Here is a 23,875-nt window from a genome sequence, read left to right on the forward strand (position 1 = left end):
TGTAAAATTACGACTTCAACTTGATCTTCTTACCTCTGCCGAAGCTCTCTTGCTGTGTTCAGGTACCACTAGAGTATTCCCATTGCTGCCCGGGGCTATAGTAGAACCTATACTCATTCTGGGTCCAACTAACATGTACCGTTTGTCTCCGGATCGGTACTGGATGCTGTGGCACAGTGTCCCGTCGTAATTCACATCTTGTAAATACTTGGAGGAATCGTCTGGGGCTTTGGAGCACTGCATTACAATCAACACGATGATACTGATGATAAAAAGTGCTGAAACTGACCCCAAAGTTATGATCAAATAAAAGGTAACGCTGTTCTCCTCCTCGTCTTTTACTGCGCTTTTAACATCAGAAGCTGCAAAAGCCTCCTTGGGCTCCACAACGTTGATAATCACAGTAGCTGTTGCTGAGAGTGAAACGTTCCCATTGTCTTTTACCAGTATGACCAGTTTATGCTCAGCCTCGTCTGTCTCTGTGAATGACCGAAGTGTCCTTATCTGTCCTGTATAACGGTCCAAGGCAAAGAGACTGTGGTCAGTAACTTCCTGCAGTGAAAATAATAACCAGCCGTTATATCCTATATCAGCGTCATAGGCTCTCACTTTAGTCACCAAATGGCCTGCGTTCATATTGCGGGCAATCTCCTCCACACCTTCAGCGGAACCGTTAGCGCTGACTGGATACAAGATCACTGGAGCGTTGTCGTTCTGATCCAGAATGAACACATTCACTGTGACGTTGCTGCTTAGTGACGGAGTTCCAGAGTCTGTTGCTACAACTTGGAATTTAAATGTTTTTAAAGTTTCAAAGTCAAAACTTTTTAGCGCCAAAATGTTTCCATTTTCTGAATTTACGTTGAGGAAAGATGCCCATTTGTTCTCGTCACCACTGTATCTGAGAATATGATATGAAATAAGAGCGTTTTCATCTATGTCACGATCTGATGCACTTACGTAAAATACTGAGGCGCCTGGGTCGTTATTCTCAGTGATATAGAAAGTATAGGAGCTTAATGAAAACTCTGGATTGTTATCATTCACATCTGACATAACTACGCTTATAGTCTTTACAGATGACAGGGACGGCTGGCCTGCGTCTTTAGCAACTACTGTTAGATCATATTGTGATGATTTCTCTCGATCCAGTGTTGATTTGGTGACTACAGAAAACATGTTGTCCTGTAAAGACGGCATTAATGTAAATGGTATGTCCTCAACTAAAGAGCAGATCACTTTGCCGTTAAGACCAGAGTCTAAATCATTAACACTGATTAATGCTACAGTGGTGCCTGGTCTAGAATCCTCGGGGATTGCGTTCGAAAAAGACGTCACCTCGATCTCAGGTGCATTATCGTTGAGGTCAATAATCTTTACTGTTATGCTTTTGTCAGTTGTCAGAGGGGCAGATCCTTTATCAGTTGCCATTATGTCAATCTCATAGCTGTCTTGTAGCTCGAAATCGACCAATTCTTTCACAACTATCTCACCCGTATTCGTATTTACATCGAAAAGTTTACGAATCTTGTTTTTTACCATTTTACCGAAAAAGTAAAGGACCTCGGCATTCGAACCCTCGTCTAAATCCGTGGCATTTACTTGCACGACTGTCGTGCCAATAGGAGAATTTTCATTCAATGTAACTGAGTATAACTCTTTGACAAAAACAGGCATATTATCATTTACATCTAAAACATCAATAACTATTTCCACAGTCCCAGACCTGGGAGGTTTTCCTCCATCAATGGCTGTGAGTAGTAATGTATGTCTTTTCATAGCTTCTCTATCTAAGGGCTTTAGTAGATTTACAACAGGAATTTTACCTTCCCTTCCTCGATCTTTAACCTCCAAACGAAAATGGTCATTATGACTGAGTTTATATTGCTGAACCGAGTACTGGCCACCATCTGGATCAACGGCAGCTTGCAGCTGAAATCGTACACCAGGTAAAGCGGACTCGTATATTTCTAACCGATTCTCTTTCTCGGGAAAGCTGGGAGAATGGTCGTTAACATCTAACACCTCCACTGAGACATAATGGATCTCCAGCGGGTTCTCTAGAACGGTTTTCAGGTTGATCAAGCACACGCTGCTCCGTTCACACAGCTCCTCTCGGTCTATTTTTCGATTCACATATAAGATGCCGTCATTCTGGTTTACCTCGAAAAGAGGCTCGGTCGAGCCAGACACGATTCGAAATCCCCTCTCCTTCAAGGTGCTCAGATCTATTCCCACATCCTTAGCTATATTCCCCACGACAGTTCCTTCCTTAAGCTCTTCAGAGATGGAATATCTTAACTGTGCCGACGCCCCGCTCCAAAACAGAACCAAAGCAACCATGTAGGTGACACTCTGCCGTCGCTCCCGCCATTCCCCGCATCCTCTTTGTCCCATGTTTTCAAGACAAATAGCCCTAATCCACAGCACTTCCACTATTCCTTCATTTGTGACCGTTGTCTTTCCAGTATGTTCGTCAAATACCAAAACGAATAAACCAACAATAGTCTTATTTATGTAAATTCCAGATCTTATTCTCTCCACGAACATGCACGACTGTATAACTCCAGGGACCGATCAAACCTACCAAACCAGCCAGGAGGAGGGCTCAAAAGCATGACGATAGTATTTCTACCAGAAGCGCTATAGTTGGGCACTGACACCATGCGATTCTAACTCGCATTGCGCTGTTGTTTGATAATGTTAGGCCTACTTTTACTAGTCCAACCCACCCAGAATGCTATATTGGCACAACGCACGAGGGAGAAAGGTCAGCACAAGGTTAGAATAAAAATTGTCAAAGACTCCAGTCACTCCAGTCACCCACTGTTCACTCTGCTACCACACAGCAAGCGGTAGGAGAGCGCCAAGTCTAGGTCCATTCATCAAATGTCCACCCGGACTATTTACATTGCCACCCCCTTTGTTTTTACACTGCTACTCACCGTTTATTAGTCACTTTACCCCTACCTACATGTACAAATTACCTCGACCAAGCATGTACTCGATACCGGTACCCATTGACTCGGTACCGGTACCCCCTGTATATAGGCTCTTTATTGTTATTTTATTGTGTTACTTTTAATTAAATGTTTTACTTTAGTTAATTTAGTAAATATTTTCTTAACTCTTTTTCTTGATCTGCATTGTGGGTTAAGGGCTTGCAAATAAGAATGTCACGGTAAGGTCGGCAACTGTTGTATTCTGCGCATGTGACAAATACAATTAGATTTGATTTGATTTTGATGACTGGACTGGCAGACCCATAATTCATATGTCTTAAAGGTTCCCTTAAATAAAATGTACTGAAGCATGCAACAAGTCTCCTATATTTAAATAAATCATGCTATTTATGCTGTCCTTTTTTGGGGACAACACTTCATTATGCAAGCAGCGTATTGAATTCCTAGAGATAGATAGAGGACTGTTTTATATATCTGTGCCACTATAGCGTCTGTGACAGCATGGGCAGCGCCATTGAAGCTACAACCTATAGGAATCTCCAGCTAGTTGACTACTTTGGCTACTTTAAAATGGCGGAAGCATGGTGGAAGCACTAAATGGTGCTGCCCATGCTAAAACGTCCGTTTGGCCACTAGAGGCCTCTATCATTCTCTACGTTTCAGCACCACCGTGGTGGACAGCGCCCTGCCTGCCCTGAGCGGCAAGTCCTGATTGTGGTGGTGGGGAATAAGCAGGTTAACTTCCACGTGCCAAGCTCTCAGATCATGTTACAGACACAACCCTCTGATTTTAAAACATCATATTTGACCAACTCACACATAACCCTTTCAGTCAATTAAATATGAAATACATACAAATACAATGATAGCGCATGCAATTATCCAACTCAAGCATATTATCAGCACTTCATGTCAATGGTCAGGTGTAAGAGCATTGTGAACTATAAATTCGTTTTCGTCTCCTTACCTCTCCAGAAGCTCTCCTCCTGTGATCAGGTACCACTAGAGTATTCCCATTGCTTCCCGGGACAATAGTAGAACCTATACTCATTCTGGGTCCAACTAACATGTACCGTTTGTCTCCGGATCGGTACTGGATGCTGTGGCACAGTGTCCCGTCGTAATTCACATCTTGTAAATACTTGGAGGAATCGACTGGGGCTTTGGAGCACTGCATTACAATCAACACGGTGATACTGATGATAAAAAGTGTTGAAATTGACCCCAAAGTTATGATCAAATAAAAGGTAACGCTGTTCTCCTCCTCGTCTTTTACTGCGCTTTTAACATCAGAAGCTGCAAAAGCCTCTTTGGGCTCCACAACGTTGATAATCACAGTAGCTGTTGCTGAGAGTGAAACGTTCCCATTGTCTTTTACCAGTATGACCAGTTTATGCTCAGCCTCGTCTGTCTCTGTGAATGACCGAAGTGTCCTTATCTGTCCTGTATAGCGGTCCAAAACAAAGAGACTGTGGTCAGTAACTTCCTGCAGTGAAAATAATAACCAGCCGTTATATCCTATATCAGCGTCATAGGCTCTCACTTTAGTCACCAAATGGCCTGCGTTCACATTACGGGGAATCTCCTCCACACCTTCAGCGGAACCGTTAGCGCTGACTGGATACAAGATCACTGGAGTGTTGTCGTTCTGATCCAGAATGAACACATTCACTGTGACGTTGCTGCTTAATGACGGAATTCCAGAGTCTGTAGCTACAACTTGGATGTTGAATGTTTTGAGGGTTTCAAAGTCAAAGCTTTTTAGCGCCAAAATGTTTCCATTTTCAGGATTTATGTTGAGGAACGATGACCATTTATTCTCCTCGATACCGTTTCTCAGAATATGATATGAAATAATAGCGTTTTCATTTATGTCACGATCAGACGCACTCACGCGAAAAAGTGAGGCGCCTGGTTCGTTATTCTCCGTGACATAGAAAGTATAGGGGCTCAGTGAAAACTCTGGACTGTTATCATTCACATCTGATACTACAACACTAATAGTCTTTACAGATGACAGGGACGGCTGGCCTGCGTCTGTGGCTACTATTGTTAGATCATATTCAGAATGTTTTTCCCTATCCAGGGGTGACATGGTGACTACAGAGTAAATATTATCCTGTAGTGATGGCATTAGTTTGAAAGTTGTGTCTTCCATCACAGTGCAGAGAACTTTCCCGTTGAGACCAGAGTCCAAATCATTAACACTGATTAGCGCGACTGTGGTTCCAGTTCTAGAATCCTCGGCGATTGCTCTTGAAAATGATGTCACCTCAATCTCAGGTGCGTTGTCATTGAGGTCAACTATCCTTATTAATACGCTTTTATCTGATGTCATTGGTGCAAGTCCTTCATCCGATGCCTGTATGTCGAGTTCGTACTTGTTTTTCTCTTCAAAATCTAGCAGTCCTCTCACAATGATTTCCCCTGTTACTGGGTTCAGATCAAAGAGTTTGCGTAATTTACTATTCACGCTATTGCCAAAAGAGTACATTACTAAACCGTTTGGCCCCTCGTCCAAATCGGTGGCGTTTACTTGTACAATTGTTGTGCCAACAATAGTATTTTCATTCACCAATACAGAGTAAGCATCTTTTGTATAGACAGGCGGGTTATCATTGATATCCAGTACATCTACAGTTATTCTCATGTCTCCAGATCTTGGAGGTTTTCCTCCGTCAATAGCTGTGAGTAGCAATTTATGGCTCTTTACAGCCTCTCTATCAAGTGGTTTATGTAATATTAATATCGGGATTTTGCCATCATCACCTCGGTCTTTAACTTCCAAACGGAAATGATCGTTGTGACTGAGTTTATACTGTTGAACTGAGTATTGTCCACCATCAGTGTCGAGCGCAGCCTGGAGCTGAAATCGCGCCCCTGGTAAGGCTGACTCAAATATCTCTAACCGTTTCTCTTTCTCAGGAAAGCTGGGAGAATGGTCGTTAACATCTAACACCTCCACTGAGACATAATGGATCTCCAGCGGGTTCTCCAGAACGGTTTTCATGTTGATCAAACACACGCTGCTCCGTTCACACGCCTCCTCTCGGTCTATTTTTCGGTGCAAATACAAGATGCCGTCATTCTGGTTTAGCTGGAAAAGGGGCTCCGTCGAGCCAGACACGATTCGAAATCCCCTCTCCTTCAAGGTGCTCAGATCTATTCCCAAATCCTTAGCTATATTCCCCACGACAGTTCCTTCCTTAAGCTCTTCAGAGATGGAATATGTTATCTGTGCTGAAGCTCCGCTCCAAAAGAGAACCAAAGCTAACATTGCCCAAAGCCTCCGGCGTTGCTCCCACCATGCTCCATGTCCTCTTTGTTCCATTTTTTAAAATATATTTAGTCCAAAAAGAATCCGCAGCACGCGACACTATGCCTATATTATTATTAACGAAACCTTACCCATTGCATTCCCAAATAGGATCATAGCTCATTATTCGAAAAAAGCATTTTTAGTTCCGTTCAAGTGAGTATGAAATATCTCCTTGTTGCTTACGACCCTTGTCAGCTAGCTACTGAATGATAAACCAACTAAGGGGAGGATGCAAAAATGTGACGTGAGCGTTGCTTTCAAGAGCGTTATTCTAGTTAAGCACTGACACCATGCGATGCTACCACACATTGATTGCATGGTTGTGTAAAGGACATTGGCTACTCCAGCACCAGAAGCATGTTTGGCACAAACACACAGAGACAGACAATCATAAATATACACTGTGTGGAGGCAAATGAAGGCTACTATTATCTACCCAGCAACTGATACAGATTTACAAAAAATATCAAATGAAGCATGTCGCTTTATCTGCACGGTATATGTTCTCCTGCAGAGCTGCGAGACATCCGAGCATTTCAGAACCACGCTAATGCACAGCGACACACCACGAGGGCACAACGCTGCGTCCAAAAAACAACCACTTTGAATTCCTTTTAGATTGATTTAGCATGTCCCGCACAAACTATTCTAAGGTAAATATATGGTATAAAAAGGACACTTGATGAATTACAAAACAGAAATGCAAGACGATCCCTCCATCCTGTCGTACATTACAGTACTAAAACAAATACACCAGTACACAAACCTAAACAGCAAAGCAAGTGTTTTATTAAATGCCCAAGATAACATGATTGTATTTAGACACTCAATGCACTGTACAGTTCAGTCTACATGGTTTATGAGGACCATGTACGATGTATGTGACTTGTATAAAAACGTATTAATCTCCTCACCTCTCCAGAAGCTCTTCTCCTGTGGTCGGGTACCACTAGGGTATTCCCATTGCTGCCCGGGACTATAGTAGAACCTATACTCATTCTGGGTCCAACTAACATGTACCGTTTGTCTCCGGATCGGTACTGGATGCTGTGGCACAGTGTCCCGTCATAATTAACATCTTGTAAATACTTGGAGGAATAGTATGGCACTTTGGAGCACTGCATTACAATCAACACGATGATACTGATGATAAAAAGTGCTGAAACTGACATCAAAGTTATGATCAAATAAAATGTAACGCTGTTGTTCTCCTCCTCGTCTTTTACTGCGCTTTTAACATCAGAAGCTGCAAAAGCCTCCTTGGGCTCCACAACGTTGATAATCACAGTAGCTGTTGCTGAGAGTGAAACGTTCCCATTGTCTTTTACCAGTATGACCAGTTTATGCTCAGCCTCGTCTGTCTCTGTGAATGACCGAAGTGTCCTTATCTGTCCTGTATAGCGGTCCAAAGCAAAGAGACTGTGGTCAGTAACTTCCTGCAGTGAAAATAATAACCAGCCGTTATATCCTATATCAGCGTCATAGGCTCTCACTTTAGTCACTAAATGGCCTGCGTTCACATTGCGGGGAATCTCCTCCACACCTGCAGCGGAACCGTTAGCGCTGACTGGATACAAGATCACTGGAGCGTTGTCGTTCTGATCCAGAATGAACACATTCACTGTGACGTTGCTGCTTAGTGACGGAGTTCCAGAGTCTGTAGCTACAACTTGGAATTGGATTGTTTTGAGGGTTTCGAAGTCAAAGCTTTTTAGCGCGTAAATGTTACCATCATCAGAATTAATATTTAGGTAGTATACAGTAGGAGCGTCGCCATCACTTTTCCAAATGTTATAAGACACACGAGCGTTTTCATCTTGGTCTCTATCTGAGGCGCTCATGGAAAACACAGACGCGTGTGGAGCATTGTTTTCCGGTACATAAAAAGTATACTGACTCTGAGAAAACACAGGACTGTTATCATTAACGTCTGAAATATGGACTGTGATGGTTTTGTGGGAAGACAGTGATGGGAGTCCTTTATCTGTAGAAGTTATTCTCACTGTGTACATAGGCTCTGACTCTTTGTCCAATCTGCTTTTAGTAATCAACGAATACATATTTTTCTGAAAAGACGGTTTTAATTCGAAAGGGATGTTGTCTGAGATTGTACATATAACTACGCCGTTTTCACCAGAGTCCATATCAAACACGCTGATAAGAGCTACCGCTGTACCGGGTCGTGCATCCTCGGGGACTTGGCTTGATAGGGACGTCACGTCCATCTCAGGTGCGTTGTCATTTACATCTTTCACGTTAATAACAACACTACAGTGACCAGTCAATGTAACCGGACCTTTGTCAGAGGCCTGAATGTCAATTTCATAAACACTCTGCTCTTCAAAATCTATTAATCCTTTTACAGTGATCTCACCTGTAACATCATCTATCTCGAATAAATCGAACGCTTTGTTTTTAAGACTGTTATCAAAAGTGTATATAACCTGTCCGTTGGCGCCATCATCTATATCCGTGGCGTGTAATCTTAGGACTGAGGCACCTACTGGAGGATTTTCATATAAAGTTACCGTATACACCTGCCTGTCAAAGACTGGTGCGTTGTCATTGACATCAATCACATGTATTGTTATATTGACTGTGCCAGATCTTGCGGTCTCACCGCCGTCAAACGCAGTCAAAATCAGTCGAATTTCAGGTTTCTGCTCTCTGTCTAGCGGCTTTTTCAAAATCAGAAAAGGAATTTTATCCTCACCGCGAGTTTTAACATCTAAGTCAAAGTTATCGTTTTGACTGAGAGTGTACTTACGGAGACTATTTGCTCCAACATCAGGGTCACGCGCAGCGTCAAGAGGAAAGCGCGTTCCTTGGAGCACAGCATTCTCTGCTATCTCTAAGCGTTTCTCATTTTCTGGAAAAATGGGAGAATGGTCATTTATATCCGTAATTTCAATCTCAACATAATGTATTTCCATTGGATTTTCGGCGACGGTTTTTAGGTTGATTAAACACACAATGTTTTTCTCACACAGCTCCTCCCTGTCGATGTTCCTGTTCACATACAACACGCCATTATCTTGGTTTATCTGCAAAAGACCTTCCTTAGAGCCAGATACAATCCGAAACCTTCGCTCCGCCAGTATATCCACACTGAACCCCAAATCCTTTGCTACATCTCCCACATAAGAACCTTCTTTCGACTCCTCCGCGATAGAATAACGTATTTGACCATAAGCTCCACGGGAGAAGCACAACAAAAATACAAACGACAGCATCGCCCAGTGAGGCGCCTCTCTTCTCTGTCTGTCTATCATTTTGACAAGCCCTGTTATTTTGGAACCATTACAGTCCGCTTCATCCAGAAAAATCAAGGTGCCAAGTTCATCCACGAAAAAGATTCAAGCAAGTATCCATGCGGATGGTATTCTCCATTCCAGAAAGCAAGTGCCCATTTCACTAGACTCGAATGATTTTTAATGAGGCAACACGAGAAAGGGAGGGAGGGATTCAAACTAAATGCATGTTTCTAACACTGTAAAGCAGCGACACCACGCGCATTAGGAGAATGGGTTTCATGCGCAGCAACTCAAACCGAAACATAAATATGTGACATGTCAAATAACACTTTGAACTGAAAAGTGTTTCAGAACAATTGTCGTGGACAGCGACCACTTTCAAATGTGGTGTTGACGCCTGATCCTCTGATTTCAAGGACAGACCCTGTGAGAGGTGTAGGTTTGTTAAAACGCCAAAGCCATACTCCGAAAAAACATATTAGACCCACTCAAACAAGACCCCGTAGTTCAAATAAATATATGAACTTTTTTTTAAATGGGACAATAATCTATGCGATTTCTATACAATTACAGAGACATACATGTCTTACCTCTCCAGAAGCTCTCCTCCTGTGTTCAGGTACCACTAGAGTATTCCCATTGCTGCCCGGGACTATAGTAGAACCTATACTCATTCTGGGTCCAACTAACATGTACCGTTTGTCTCCGGATCGGTACTGGATGCTGTGGCACAGTGTCCCGTCGTAATTCACATCTTGTAAATACTTGGAGGAATCGTCTGGGGCTTTGGAGCACTGCATTACAATCAACACGATGATACTGATGATAAAAAGTGCTGAAACTGACCCCAAAGTTATGATCAAATAAAATGTAACGCTGTTCTCCTCCTCGTCTTTTACTGCGCTTTTAACATCAGAAGCTGCAAAAGCCTCTTTGGGCTCCACAACGTTGATAATCACAGTAGCTGTTGCTGAGAGTGAAACGTTCCCATTGTCTTTCACCAGTATGACCAGTTTGTGCTCAGCCTCGTCTGTCTCTGTGAACGACCGAAGTGTCCTTATCTGTCCTGTATAACGGTCCAAAGCAAAGAGACTGTGGTCAGTAACTTCCTGCAGTGAAAATAATAACCAGCCGTTATATCCTATATCAGCGTCATAGGCTCTCACTTTAGCGACCAAATGGCCTGCGTTCATATTACGGGGAATCTCCTCCACACCTTCAGCGGAACCATTATTACTAACTGGGTACAAGATCACTGGAGCGTTGTCGTTCTGATCCAGAATGAACACGTTTATTGTGACGTTGCTGCTTAGTGACGGAATTCCAGAGTCTGTAGCTACAACTTGGAATTGGAATGTTTTGATGGTTTCAAAGTCAAAGCTTTTTAGAGCGGAAATATGTCCATTATCAGAATTGATATTCAAGAAAGATGTCATACCATTTTGAGTCCCTTCGCCTCTAACAATGTGATATGAAATGGCTGCATTCTCATTCAAGTCTTTGTCAGTAGCGATTACAGAGAATATGAATGCACCGGGGGCGTTATTTTCCACTAAGTACAGCTCAAGAGGGTTTTGAGAGAATTCTGGACTGTTATCGTTCACATCTGATATCTGGATGCTCAGAGTTTTGAATGTGGACAGAGGAGGCTGACCACAGTCAGTGGCTGATATTGTGATGTGATAATGGGACACAAACTCTCTGTCTAATCGTTGTTTGGTCACTAAAGAGTACATATTATCCTGAAAGGAAGGTTTTAACTCAAAAGGTACATCTCCTAACAGACTACACAACACTTTTCCATTGATACCGGAGTCTTTATCACTGACACTTATGAGAGAAATAACAGTTTCTGGTTTGGAATCTTCAGAGACCATATTGGAAAGGGATGTTACCTCTATCTCGGGTTTGTTATCATTTACGTCAAGTATTTTTATGATAACCCCGCATTCGACAGTCCATGGAGGCTGACCTCTGTCTGATGCTTGCACACTTAGTTTGTACACCTCGGTGTCATCAAAGTCTACCTGGGCCTTAACTGTAATTTCACCTGTAACGCTATCCAATTCAAACACGTCATAAACTTTGCTCTTGAGGTTTCTGCCAAGAGAGTATTCAACAACACGGTTTAACCCTTCATCTAGATCAGTAGCATTTACTTTTACAACGATGGTACCAATAGGGGCGTTTTCTTGTAAAGTTACAGAGTATGTGTCTTGACTAAAAACAGGCTTGTTATCATTTACGTCAAGAACAGTAACGGTTATATTTAGAGATCCTGATTTTGGCGGATTCCCTCCATCGATAGCAGTTAAAACCAATGAGTGGTTGATTCTGTTCTCCCTATCTAGAGATTTCTTTAATATTAAAAATGGTATTTTGTCCTCATCGCTATCTTTGATCTCAATGTCGAAAAAAATATTCTGACTTAATTTGTAAAAACGTACAGAGTTTACCCCTATGTCCGGATCACGAGCAGTCGGAATTTGTAAGCGAGTTCCCGGAGGGACGTGTTCTGCTATTTCAAAATGCTGCTCCTTTTCTGTGAACATAGGTGAATGGTCATTGACATCTTTGATTTCTAACTGAACATAATGTATTTCTAGAGGATTCTCAACAACGATTTTCAGGTTTATCATGCACGCACTACTGCCATCACAGAGCTCCTCTCTGTCGATATTCTTATGAACATACAAGACGCCATTGTTCTGATTAACCTGGAAAAGAGCGTCCTTAGATCCAGAAACGATACGAAACCGCCTCGCCAACAAACTACTGACGTCAAGACCCAAATCCTTAGCAACATTTCCAACAACGGATCCCTCTTTCACCTCCTCTGGAATAGAGTACCTTATCTGAGCCGAAACCTGCTCCACGAAGCACAGCAGCAAAGAGAAACGCAGAGTAACACACCAATATTCCCATCTGCGCCTTTGTCCTCCGTCTCCCATCGTTAAAAAGACAATTAAGCACAATCCTCAAATAGAAAATAAATTCCTAGTGATCAGATGACCGACTCGTAACGATCCATAGGCCTACTGAATAGAATTCTTAAGCACCGGAAAAATAATAAATGTATTATCTGTACACATGAGCACGTCTTGTTCTGATGTCCACCGTACTCTATCTGTATGTGTGGGGGTGGAAACAGCCCAGAGGGGCAGGGCCTAATCTACCAACAGTCTAATTTATTACACTGACATCCTGTGGTCCGGGATACAGATTCTATACCTTTATAAACTTGGAGATATTGTCTGTTTTCTAGTTGCAATAGCTATGGCGTAGCAGTCAAGTAATATAGAAAATGTGTAAAGGGAAAGAGAGACTGAGATGGACTCCAACACATACATACAACAAGTAAGCTGTTGATTCAGCACCACCGAGGTGGACAGCGACCGAGTCAGCAGCCTGTACTTCATCACGAACACTAAAGACATTCCAATGAACCAGAAAACAAATCAAATGACCAACACGATACTTTATATACAAAATAGTGTAACTGTTGAAATGCTTTGAAATAGCTCTTACCTCTCCAGAAGCTCTCCTCTTGTGGTCAGGTACCACTAGAGTATTCCCATTGCTGCCCGGGACTATAGTAGAACCTATACTCATTCTGGGTCCAACTAACATGTACCGTTTGTCTCCGGATCGGTACTGGATGCTGTGGCACAGTGTCCCGTCGTAATTCACATCTTGTAAATACTTGGAGGAATCGTCTGGGGCTTTGGAGCACTGCATTACAATCAACACGATGATACTGATGATAAAAAGTGCTGAAACTGACCCCAAAGTTATGATCAAATAAAATGTAATGCTGTTCTCCTCCTCGTCTTTTACTGCGCTTTTAACATCAGATGCTGCAAAAGCCTCTTTGGGCTCCACAACGTTGATAATCACAGTAGCTGTTGCTGAGAGTGAAACGTTCCCATTGTCTTTTACCAGTATGACCAGTTTATGCTCAGCCTCGTCTGTCTCTGTGAATGACCGAAGTGTCCTTATCTGTCCTGTATAACGGTCCAAAGCAAAGAGACTGTGGTCAGTAACTTCCTGCAGTGAAAATAATAACCAGCCGTTATATCCTATATCAGCGTCATAGGCTCTCACTTTAGTCACCAAATGGCCTGCGTTCACATTGCGGGGAATCTCCTCCACACCTTCAGTGGAACCATTAGCGCTGACTGGATACAAGATCACTGGAGCGTTGTCGTTCTGATCCAGAATGAACACATTCACTGTGACGTTGCTGCTTAGTGACGGAGTTCCAGAGTCTGTAGCTACAACTTGGAATTGGAACGTTTTGAGCGTTTCAAAGTCAAAGCTTTTCAGTGCGGATATAAGTCCATTATCAGAATTGATATTCAGGAAAGGTGCCATGGCGTTCTGTGTCCCTTCCCCTCTAACAATGTGATATGAAATCGCAGCATTTTCATTCAAGTCTTTATCTGCGGCGCTTACAGAGAATATGGACCCACCAGGTCCGTTATTTTCCACTAAGTACAGCTCAAGAGGGTTTTGGTAGAATTCTGGACTGTTATCGTTCACGTCTGATATCTGGACGTTCAGAGTTTTGAATGTGGACAGAGGAGGCTGACCACAGTCAGTGGCTGTTATTGTGATGTCATACAGGGACACAAGTTCTCGATCTAAACGCTGCTTCGTAACTAAAGAGTACGTGTTATCTTGAAATGAAGGTTTCAATTCAAAAGGTACATCTTCTGACAGACTGCAAATGACTTTACCGTTAATGCCGGAGTCTTTGTCAGTTACACTTATGAGAGAAATAACAGTTCCTGGTTTGGAATCTTCAGAGACCTTATTGGAAAGGGATGTTACCTCTATCTCGGGTTTGTTATCATTTACGTCAAGTATTTTTATGATAACCCTACATTCTGTCCTCATAGGGGGCTGTCCCTTATCTGATGCCATAACATCAGCTCTGTAAACTTCAGTATCCTCAAAGTCGATATTACCCTTCACTGATATTTCACCGGTATTGGAATCTAAGCTAAAAGTATCATATACTTTTCTTTTTAGGTTTTTCACGAATGAATATATAATTTCAGAATAGACACCGTCGTCCAAATCGGTAGCATTAACTTTAGCAACAATTGTTCCAACTGCACCGTTTTCATGTATTGTCACAGAATAAACGTCCTGGTTGAAAATAGGTCTGTTGTCATTATTATCAAGAACAGTGACTGAAATGTTGACATGCCCTGATCTTGGCGGGCTACCGCCATCGATGGCCGTTAAAACTAAAATATGTTTGCTTTCACGTTCCCTATCGAGAGGTTTATGTAATTTCAAAACAGGGAGTTTTCCTTCTTCTCCAGTGTCCCGCAGCTCCAGATCAAAATATTCAGTATGGCTTAATTTATATAAACGAATAGAATTCATTCCGGAATCTGGATCACGTGCTGCCTGTAACTGGAAACCTGTGCCTGGCAGAGTAGATTCTGCTATTTCCAAATTCTGTTCTTTCTCTGAGAAACTGGGTGAATGGTCGTTCACATCACTTATCTCTATCCCCACATAATGTATTTCTAGAGGATTCTCAACAACGATTTTCAGGTTTATCATGCACGCACTACTGCCATCACAGAGCTCCTCTCTGTCGATATTCTTATAAACATACAAGACGCCATTGTTCTGATTAACCTGGAAAAGAGCGTCCTCAGATCCAGAAACGATACGAAACCGCCTCTCCACCAAAATACTGACGCCAAGACCCAAATCCTTAGCAACATTTCCAACAACGGACCCCTCTTTCACCTCCTCTGGAATAGAGTACCTTATCTGAGCCGAAACCTGCTCCACGAAGCACAGCAGCAAAGAGAAACGCAGAGCAACACACCAGTACTCCCATCTGCGCCTTTGTCCTCCGTCTCCCATCGTTAAACAGCGGAACAAAAACACTGTCCTCAATGAAAAAATACAATCCTAATGATCAGATGACCAACTTGCAATGATCCATACTGAATTCAACTTCTCAGTCAGTAAACAATTATAGCCTGCTCTGACATGGCAAGTCTTGTTCTGATGTCTGGACCACTCTCTCGGTATGTGTAGAACAAAACAGCCCAGAGAGGGGCAGAGCCTACTCTAAGAGTAAATACCTGACAGTCTCCTTATGTTATACTGACACCCTGCGGTCCAAGCTCCTGTCTGCTGCGTAGACCACACGAGAATATAGTATTGTAAAATAAATTCGTTTTTCCGCTTTTTGTATTGCTAGAAGGCCCGGTTGCACTGGGTCACTTTAATTAAAGGCATAATCAAAGGATGAAGAAAGGTTGAGGAAGAATACAATTAAATGGAACAGTAGGATACGAAGTTGATATAGAGGAGAACACATTCAAATAGGATGGCAGAGTCGAGCTTTCAACAAAAACAATTACTGTTTAATTCAGCACCACTAGAGTGGACAGCAACCACATGCAATATACATTATGCACAGAAAACCTGTTTGTAGACAATTGAGTCATGTTGGGACCTGGTTTTGACTACTCAACTACTTGAAGGGAGAGATCTGCATATCTCACAAACGCACCCATATAAAGCGACCAACAAACACAAGAGATTATGCATGCACATAGCTCACCTCTCCAGACGCACTTCTCCTGTGGTCAGGTATCACTAGAGTATTCCCATTGCTGACCGGGACTATAGTAGAACCTATACTCATTCTGGGTCCAACTAACATGTACCGTTTGTCTCCGGATCGGTACTGGATACTGTGGCACAGTGTCCCGTCGTAATTCACATCTTGTAAATACTTGGAGGAATCGTCTGGGGCTTTGGAGCACTGCATTACAATCAACACGATGATACTGATGATAAAAAGTGCTGAAACGGACATCAAAGTTATGATCAAATAAAATGTAACGCTGTTCTCCTCCTCGTCTTTTACTGCGCTTTTAACATCAGAAGCTGCAAAAGCCTCTTTGGGCTCCACAACGTTGATAATCACAGTAGCTGTTGCTGAGAGTGAAACGTTCCCATTGTCTTTTACCAGTATGACCAGTTTATGCTCAGCCTCGTCTGTCTCTGTGAATGACCGAAGTGTCCTTATCTGTCCTGTATAACGGTCCAAAGCAAAGAGACTGTGGTCAGTAACTTCCTGCAGTGAAAATAATAACCAGCCGTTATATCCTATATCAGCGTCATAGGCTCTCACTTTAGTCACCAAATGGCCTGCGTTCACATTGCGGGGAATCTCCTCCATACCTTCAGCGGAACCGTTAGCGCTGACTGGATACAAGATCAGAGGAGCGTTGTCGTTCTGATCCAGTATGAACACGTTTATTGTGACGTTGCTGATAAGTGACGGAGTTCCAGAGTCTGTAGCTACAACTTGGAATTGGAATGTTTTGAAGCGTTCAAAGTCAAAGCTTTTTAGAGCGGAAACGAGTCCATTATCAGAATTGATATTCAGGAAAGATGTCATATCATTCTGTGTCCCTTCACCTCTAACAACGTGATATGAAATCGCAGCATTTTCATTCAAGTCTTTATCTGTTGCGGTTACAGAGAATATGGATGCACCAGGGGCGTTATTTTCCAGTAAGTACAGCTCAATAGGGTTTTGAGAGAATTCTGGGCTGTTATCGTTCACATCTGATATCTGGACGTTCAGAATTTTAAATGTGGACAGAGGAGGCTGACCACAGTCAGTGGCTGTTATTGTGATGTGATAATGGGAGACGACTCTCCCAAGACTCTCTCTGCAGGGCCTAGTATACCAGAAAGTCTCCTTGTGTTATACTGACACACTGCGGACCGATCTACCGTTGACCATGAGTACATACGAAAATACCTTTCTGTATTAGAATCAGCAAATTAACCAGCACTATATTACAGTTACAGGCGTGTGACGATGAAAGGTTTAGTGGGAGTAAAATGAAAAGGACTGGGACTAAATGAATGTGGAGGTCTACAGATGTAAAAGACAGGCATGGTACATACACGATTGCAAAGAAAAACAATGATCTTGTAAATCAGCACCACAGGGGGTGGACAGCAATTGCATGAACGAGTTCAGTTCTCCATTACGCACAGAAAAGCAGTTTGTAGACAGGGAAATTACACTCACGTGTCATGTTGGGACCTAGTTTTTGACTAATCAGTCAACGTTTTCAAATATCAGTATATCTCATGCCCATATAAACAAAAAACAATTTCAAGAGACTTATCACTAATTCAGCGCCATCAAGGTAGATAGTAAGCGCTTAATCTTCAGGCATACATCTCATTACGCACGATAAATACATTCAAATAACCAGCCATATGCTTTCAAAGTTTAATGCTCAAAGACAGTTCTTACCTCTCCAGAAGCTCTCCTCCTATTTTCAGGTACCACTAGAGTATTCCCATTGCTGCCCGGGACAATAGTAGAACCTATACTCATTCTGGGTCCAACTAACATGTACCGTTTGTCTCCGGATCGGTACTGGATGCTGTGGCACAGTGTCCCGTCGTAATTCACATCTTGTAAATACTTGGAGGAATCGTCTGGGGCTTTGGAGCACTGCATTACAATCAACACGATGATACTGATGATAAAAAGTGCTGAAACTGACATCAAAGTTATGATCAAATAAAATGTAACGCTGTTCTCCTCCTCGTCTTTTACTGCGCTTTTAACATCAGAAGCTGCAAAAGCCTCTTTGGGCTCCACAACGTTGATAATCACAGTAGCTGTTGCTGAGAGTGAAACGTTCCCATTGTCTTTTACCAGTATGACCAGTTTATGCTCAGTCTCGTCTGTCTCTGTGAATGACCGAAGTGTCCTTATCTGTCCTGTATAGCGGTCCAAGGCAAAGAGACTGTGGTCAGTAACTTCCTGCAGTGAAAATAATAACCAGCCGTTATATCCTATATCAGCGTCATAGGCTCTCACTTTAGTCACCAAATGGCCTGCGTTCACATTGCGGAGAATCTCCTCCACACCTGCAGCGGAACCATTAGCGCTGACTGGATACAAGATCACTGGAGCGTTGTCGTTCTGATCCAGAATGAACACGTTTATTGTGACGTTGCTGCTTAGTGACGGAGTTCCTGAGTCTGTAGCTACAACTTGGAATTTAAATGTTTTGAGGGTTTCAAAGTCAAAGCTTTTTAGAGCGGAAACGAGTCCATTGCCAGAATTGATATTCAGGAAAGATGCAAAAACATTCTGTGTCCCTTCACCTCTAACAATGTGATATGAAATTGCTGCATTTTCATTTAAGTCTTTATCAGAGGCGCTTACAGAGAATATGGACGCACCAGGGGCGTTATTTTCCAGTAAGTACAGCTCAATAGGGTTTTGGGAGAATTCTGGGCTGTTATCGTTCACATCTGATATCTGGACGTTCAGAGTGTTGAATGTGGACAGAGGAGGCTGACCACAGTCAGTGGCTGTTATAGTGATGTCATAATGGGACACGAGTTCTCTGTCTAAACGGCCCTTTGTGACGACAGAATAAACGTTTTCTTTATATGATGACTTTAACTCAAATGGCACGTCTTCAGATATACTAGCAAGCACTTTAGCATTAATACCGGAATCTTTATCTGTCACACTGATGAGAGAAATAACAGTTCCTGGTTTAGAAACTTCAGACACCGTCTTAGAGAGGGACGTAACACCAATAGATGGTTTATTGTCATTTACATCAGTTATCTTTATAATAACTCGACAGTCAACAGTCAGTGGAGGTTGGCCTTTATCAGACGCCTCTATATTTAACCTGTACACCTCATTATCCTCGAAATCTACTGGACCTTTAACCCGAATATCTCCAGTGAGGCTATCCAGTTCAAATATGTCATATACTCCACGCTTTAAATTCCTACCAAGTGTATATTCAACTTCTCCATTTGATCCATGGTCTGTATCAGTTGCGTTAACCCTTACTACAATCCTACCGATATCAGCATTTTCCTGTAACGTCACTGAGTAGACGTCTTGGCTACATACAGGTTGATTATCATTTGTATCAAGGACTGTGACAGTGATGTTCAGAGTACCTGTTCCAGGTGGATTCCCCCCATCCAATGCTGTCAATAGTAATAGATGTTTGGTCTTCAGTTCCCTATCTAAGGCTTTCTGTAAAACCAAAAAAGGGATTTTATAACCTTCCCCGCTATCTCGCAGCTCTAAATCAAAATGCTCGTTTTGATTTAATTTATAGGTACGTACTGAATTTATGCCATAGTCCAAATCACGCGCAGCCTGGAGTTCAAAACGAGCCCCTGGCAATTTATTCTCAGCTATTTTGATGTGTATATCTTTCTCGGAGAAGCTGGGGGTATGGTCGTTTATGTCTGTTATTTCTACACCTACGTAATGGACTTCTAACGGGTTTTCAACAATGATCTCTAGATCTATCACACATGCAACATTTCCGACACAAAGCTCCTCTCTGTCAATATTCTTATGAACATACAAGACGCCATTGTTCTGATTAACCTGGAAAAGAGCGTCCTTAGATCCAGAAACGATACGAAACCGCCTCTCCAACAAAGTACTGACGTCAAGACCCAAATCCTTAGCAACATTTCCAACAACGGATCCCTCTTTCACCTCCTCTGGAATAGAGTACCTTATCTGAGCCGAAACCTGCTCCACGAAGCACAGCAGCAAAGAGAAACGCAGAGCAACACACCAGTACTCCCATCTGCGCCTTTGTCCTCCGTCTCCCATCGTTAAATATAAAATGAAAGACAATCCTCAATGAAAAAATACAATCCTGGAGATCAGATGGCAAACGGGGTTCTATCCACACTTTATCCAATGTTTCATCAGCGAAATAGAAGACAATCCTTTATGTCTATCGTCTTGTTCTAATTTCGGCCCCGACCTATGTACGGAACGAAATAACCCAGAGAGGGGCAGGGCCTATTCTACAAAGCACCAGTCAGTCAGTCACCTTGTGTTATACTGACACCCAGCGCTCCGAGCTCCTGTTTACCACTGTAGACTGCATTGTTTTGTACATACATTTGCTTGTGACTATTTGTATTGATAAAAGCCCCAGTTGCAATGGGCCCATTTTTTTCATTTAACCTTTATTTAACTAGGCAAATCAGATAAGAACGAATTCTTATTTACAATGATGGCCTACCCCGGACAACGATGGGCCAATTGTACGCCGCCCTATGGGACTCCCAATCACGTCCGGATGTGATACAGCCGGGATTCGAACCAGGATGCAGTGCCTTAGAACGCTGCACCATTCGGGAGCCCTTAAGAATAGCAATGTAAAAGGGTGAGGAAAGGTCGAGGAAGAATATAAAATGGTATAGAACAGTAGGCTACTAAGATGATGTAGAGAATTGGCCAACACACTTAAAAAAGAAGAGAAGGCAACAACACCCGTTCAACGGAAAACAATGAATGTACAAATCAGCACCACTAGAGATTACCTCAACCGCACCAGCCATTATGCACAGAAATGCCGTTTGTAGAAAAAGGAGTGTTGCTGTATCATCATATTTCCCAAACACCCATATAGGCCAAAAACAAGCACATAAGATTATAAATGTGCAGCGCTTACCTCTCCAGAAGCACTCCTCCTGTGTTCAGGTACCACTAGAGTATTCCCATTGCTGCCCGGGACTATAGTAGAACCTATACTCATTCTGGGTCCAACTAACATGTACCGTTTGTCTCCGGATCGGTACTGGATGCTGTGGCACAGTGTCCCGTCGTAATTCACATCTTGTAAATACTTGGAGGAATCGTCTGGGGCTTTGGAGCACTGCATGACAATCAACACGATGATACTGATGATAAAAAGTGCTGAAACTGACACCAAAGTTATGATCAAATAAAATGTAACGCTGTTCTCCTCCTCGTCTTTTACTGCGCTTTTAACATCAGAAGCTGCAAAAGCCTCTTTGGGCTCCACAATGTTGATAATCACAGTAGCTGTTGCTGAGAGTGAAACGTTCCCATTGTCTTTTACCAGTATGACCAGTTTATGCTCAGCCTCGTCTGTCTCTGTGAATGACCGAAGTGTCCTTATCTGTCCTGTATAGCGGTCCAAAGCAAAGAGACTGTGGTCAGTAACTTCCTGCAGTGAAAATAATAACCAGCCGTTATATCCTATATCAGCGTCATAGGCTCTCACTTTAGTCACCAGATGGCCTGCGTTCACATTGCGGGGAATCTCCTCCACACCTTCAGCGGAACCATTATTACTAACTGGATACAAGATCACTGGAGCATTGTCGTTCTGATCCAGAATGAACACGTTTATTGTGACGTTGCTGCTTAGTGACGGAGTTCCAGAGTCTGTAGCTACAACTTGGAATTGGAATGTTTTGAGGGTTTCAAAGTCAAAGCTTTTTAGAGCGGAAATATGTCCATTATCAGAATTGATATTCAGGAAAGATGCAATAACATTTTGTGTCCCTTCACCTCTAACAATGTGATATGAAATTGCTGCATTTTCATTTAAGTCTTTATCAGAGGCGCTTACAGAGAATATGGACCCACCAGGGGCGTTATTTTCCAGTAAGTACAGCTCAATAGGGTTTTGGGAGAACTCTGGGCTGTTATCGTTCACATCTGATATCTGGACGTTCAGAGTGTTGACTGTGGACAGAGGAGGCTGACCACAGTCCGTGGCTGTTATAGTGATGTCATAATGGGAGACGAGTTCTCGATCTAATCGCCCTATTGTGACGACAGAATACGCATTGTCCTGAAATGATGGTTTTAATTCAAATGGGACGTCCTCGGATATTGTTAATAGGACTTTGCCGTTGTTACCGGAGTCTGTATCCGTTACGCTAATGAGAGATATGACTGTCCCAGACTTTGAGTCCTCGGATATCAGGTTAGACAGTGACGTCACCTCTATTTCTGGTTTATTGTCGTTTACATCCGTTATCTTGATGACAACTCTACAGTCGACTGATAGTGGGGGTTGTCCGTTGTCAGAGGCTTGCACTGTTAATTTGTAAACCTCATTCTCTTCAAAGTCTACTGGACCTATGACACGAATTTCACCAGTAAGACTGTTCAAATTAAATATGTCATGGACTTTGCGCTTTATGTTTCTACCAAGTGCATATTCAACTTCACCATTTTGACCTTCGTCTGTGTCAGTGGCGTTTATGTTTAAAACGGTTGTTCCAATAGGTGCATTTTCCTGGATAGTAACAGAATAGATATCTTTACCACAAACGGGTCGATTGTCATTGACATCAACAACGGTAACCGTAATATTTAGTGTACCTGATCTCGGAGGATTGGCTCCATCTATTGCTGTTAAAATGAATGAGTGGTTTGTGTTTTGTTCTCTATCAATAGCCTTCCTTAAGATTAAAAACGGAACTTTGTCTTCGTCTCCATTATCAATTAATTCCAACTCGAAATGAGGATTACTACTTAATACGTACATGCGCACAGAGTTCAATCCAACATCTGCATCCCGTGCAGTCTGGAGTTCAAAGCGCGTATCAGGAAGGGTATTTTCCGCTATCTTTAAGTGCAGATCCTTTTCAGTAAAACTGGGCGAGTGATCATTAACATCCGTTATTTCTACACCTACATAATGAATCTCTAAAGGGGTTTCAACAGCGATTTTCAGGTTTATCAGACAAGCGCCAGTGCCATCACAGAGCTCCTCTCTGTCGATATTCTTATGAACATACAAGACGCCATTGTTCTGATTAACCTGGAAAAGAGCGTCATTAGATCCAGAAACGATACGAAACCGCCTCTCCACCAAAGTACTGACGTCAAGACCCAAATCCTTAGCAACATTTCCAACAACGGATCCCTCTTTCACCTCCTCTGGAATAGAGTACCTTATCTGAGCCGAAACCTGCTCCACGAAGCACAGCAGCAAAGAGAAACGCAGAGCAACACACCAGTACTCCCATCTGCGCCTTTGTCCTCCGTTTCCCATCGTTAAACAGGCAATTATGCACAATCCTCAAATAGAAAAAAATATTATCCTAATATTCAGATAGACAAGTCGTTATTATCCATACTGTATCCAATATTTCAGCACCGGAAAATAATACGGTTCTCTCTGTCCAACATATCAGGGTTTTCGGATTTATGCTCAGCTCTCTCTAGAACAAACCAAATGAGATAGAAGCAGAACAAAACAGCCCAGAGAGGGGCAAGGCCTATAGTACATAGCACCAAACAGTATCATTGTGCTACACTGGCACCCTGTGGGCTGGGATTCCATCCACAATATATGAGCTCCGAGAGATTACATACCAATAAATATGCATACATTAGCTATCAAATAACGAGAAAAAAACAAATTGAGATGGAAGGTGAGCAGATACATAGCAAAATAACAGAAAACGCAGGTATGGTAGTAGTCAAG

General features: G+C 42.5%; 6 protein-coding genes and 1 pseudogene across 6 annotated transcripts in view; all 7 read right to left on the reverse strand.

Annotated features, from left to right (window-relative positions):
• Positions 1-12,487, reverse strand: part of LOC139390584 (protocadherin alpha-C2-like) — a 178,852-nt gene extending 166,365 nt beyond the window's left edge. The window contains exon 1 of the mRNA XM_071137795.1: positions 10,127-12,487. Coding sequence (XP_070993896.1) covers positions 10,127-12,487 — 2,361 coding nt within the window. The remainder of the gene's footprint in view (positions 1-10,126) is intronic.
• On the reverse strand, positions 16-2,343 carry LOC139390469 (protocadherin alpha-8-like). The gene has a single exon (XM_071137599.1). It carries the CDS (start codon positions 2,341-2,343, stop codon positions 16-18), a length of 2,328 nt encoding a protein of 775 aa, XP_070993700.1.
• Positions 3,609-6,240, reverse strand: LOC139390470 (protocadherin alpha-8-like). The gene is made up of 2 exons (XM_071137600.1): positions 3,931-6,240; positions 3,609-3,671 (listed from the first exon to the last, which is right to left on the reverse strand). The coding sequence occupies exons 1-2, from the start codon at positions 6,238-6,240 to the stop codon at positions 3,609-3,611; spliced, it is 2,373 nt and encodes a 790-aa protein (XP_070993701.1).
• On the reverse strand, positions 6,711-9,840 carry LOC139390471 (protocadherin alpha-4-like; annotated as a pseudogene).
• Positions 12,488-12,954: 467 nt separating the features above from the next.
• Positions 12,955-15,428, reverse strand: LOC139390874 (protocadherin alpha-3-like). The gene is made up of 2 exons (XM_071138269.1): positions 13,065-15,428; positions 12,955-12,963 (listed from the first exon to the last, which is right to left on the reverse strand). The coding sequence occupies exons 1-2, from the start codon at positions 15,426-15,428 to the stop codon at positions 12,955-12,957; spliced, it is 2,373 nt and encodes a 790-aa protein (XP_070994370.1).
• A 2,407-nt stretch (positions 15,429-17,835) lies between these two features.
• On the reverse strand, positions 17,836-20,266 carry LOC139390875 (protocadherin alpha-3-like). Its single transcript, XM_071138270.1, has one exon. The coding sequence runs from the start codon at positions 20,221-20,223 to the stop codon at positions 17,836-17,838; it is 2,388 nt and encodes a 795-aa protein (XP_070994371.1). The 5' UTR covers positions 20,224-20,266.
• A 789-nt stretch (positions 20,267-21,055) lies between these two features.
• LOC139390876 (protocadherin alpha-8-like) lies at positions 21,056-23,440 on the reverse strand. Its single transcript, XM_071138271.1, has one exon. It carries the CDS (start codon positions 23,438-23,440, stop codon positions 21,056-21,058), a length of 2,385 nt encoding a protein of 794 aa, XP_070994372.1.
• Positions 23,441-23,875: the final 435 nt, after the last annotated feature.

Source organism: Oncorhynchus clarkii, chromosome 31 (assembly GCF_045791955.1).
Source record: "Oncorhynchus clarkii lewisi isolate Uvic-CL-2024 chromosome 31, UVic_Ocla_1.0, whole genome shotgun sequence".
In the NCBI taxonomy this organism is placed as follows: Eukaryota; Metazoa; Chordata; class Actinopteri; order Salmoniformes; family Salmonidae; genus Oncorhynchus; species Oncorhynchus clarkii.

What these genes read in the sequence shown, in the direction of transcription:
- LOC139390874 (XM_071138269.1), bottom strand. Translation starts at nt 15,428, where the DNA reads ATGGGAGACGGAGGACAAAGGCGCAGATGGGAGTACTGGTGTGTTGCT.
- LOC139390470 (XM_071137600.1), bottom strand. Translation starts at nt 6,240, where the DNA reads ATGTTAGCTTTGGTTCTCTTTTGGAGCGGAGCTTCAGCACAGATAACA. An exon ending in GGAGGAGAGCTTCTGGAGAG is followed by an intron (nt 3,672 to 3,930) that starts GTAAGGAGACGA and finishes CACCACAATCAG; the next exon opens with GACTTGCCGCTCAGGGCAGG.
- LOC139390469 (XM_071137599.1), bottom strand. Translation starts at nt 2,343, where the DNA reads ATGGTTGCTTTGGTTCTGTTTTGGAGCGGGGCGTCGGCACAGTTAAGA.
- LOC139390876 (XM_071138271.1), bottom strand. Translation starts at nt 23,440, where the DNA reads ATGGGAAACGGAGGACAAAGGCGCAGATGGGAGTACTGGTGTGTTGCT.
- LOC139390875 (XM_071138270.1), bottom strand. Translation starts at nt 20,223, where the DNA reads ATGGGAGACGGAGGACAAAGGCGCAGATGGGAGTACTGGTGTGTTGCT.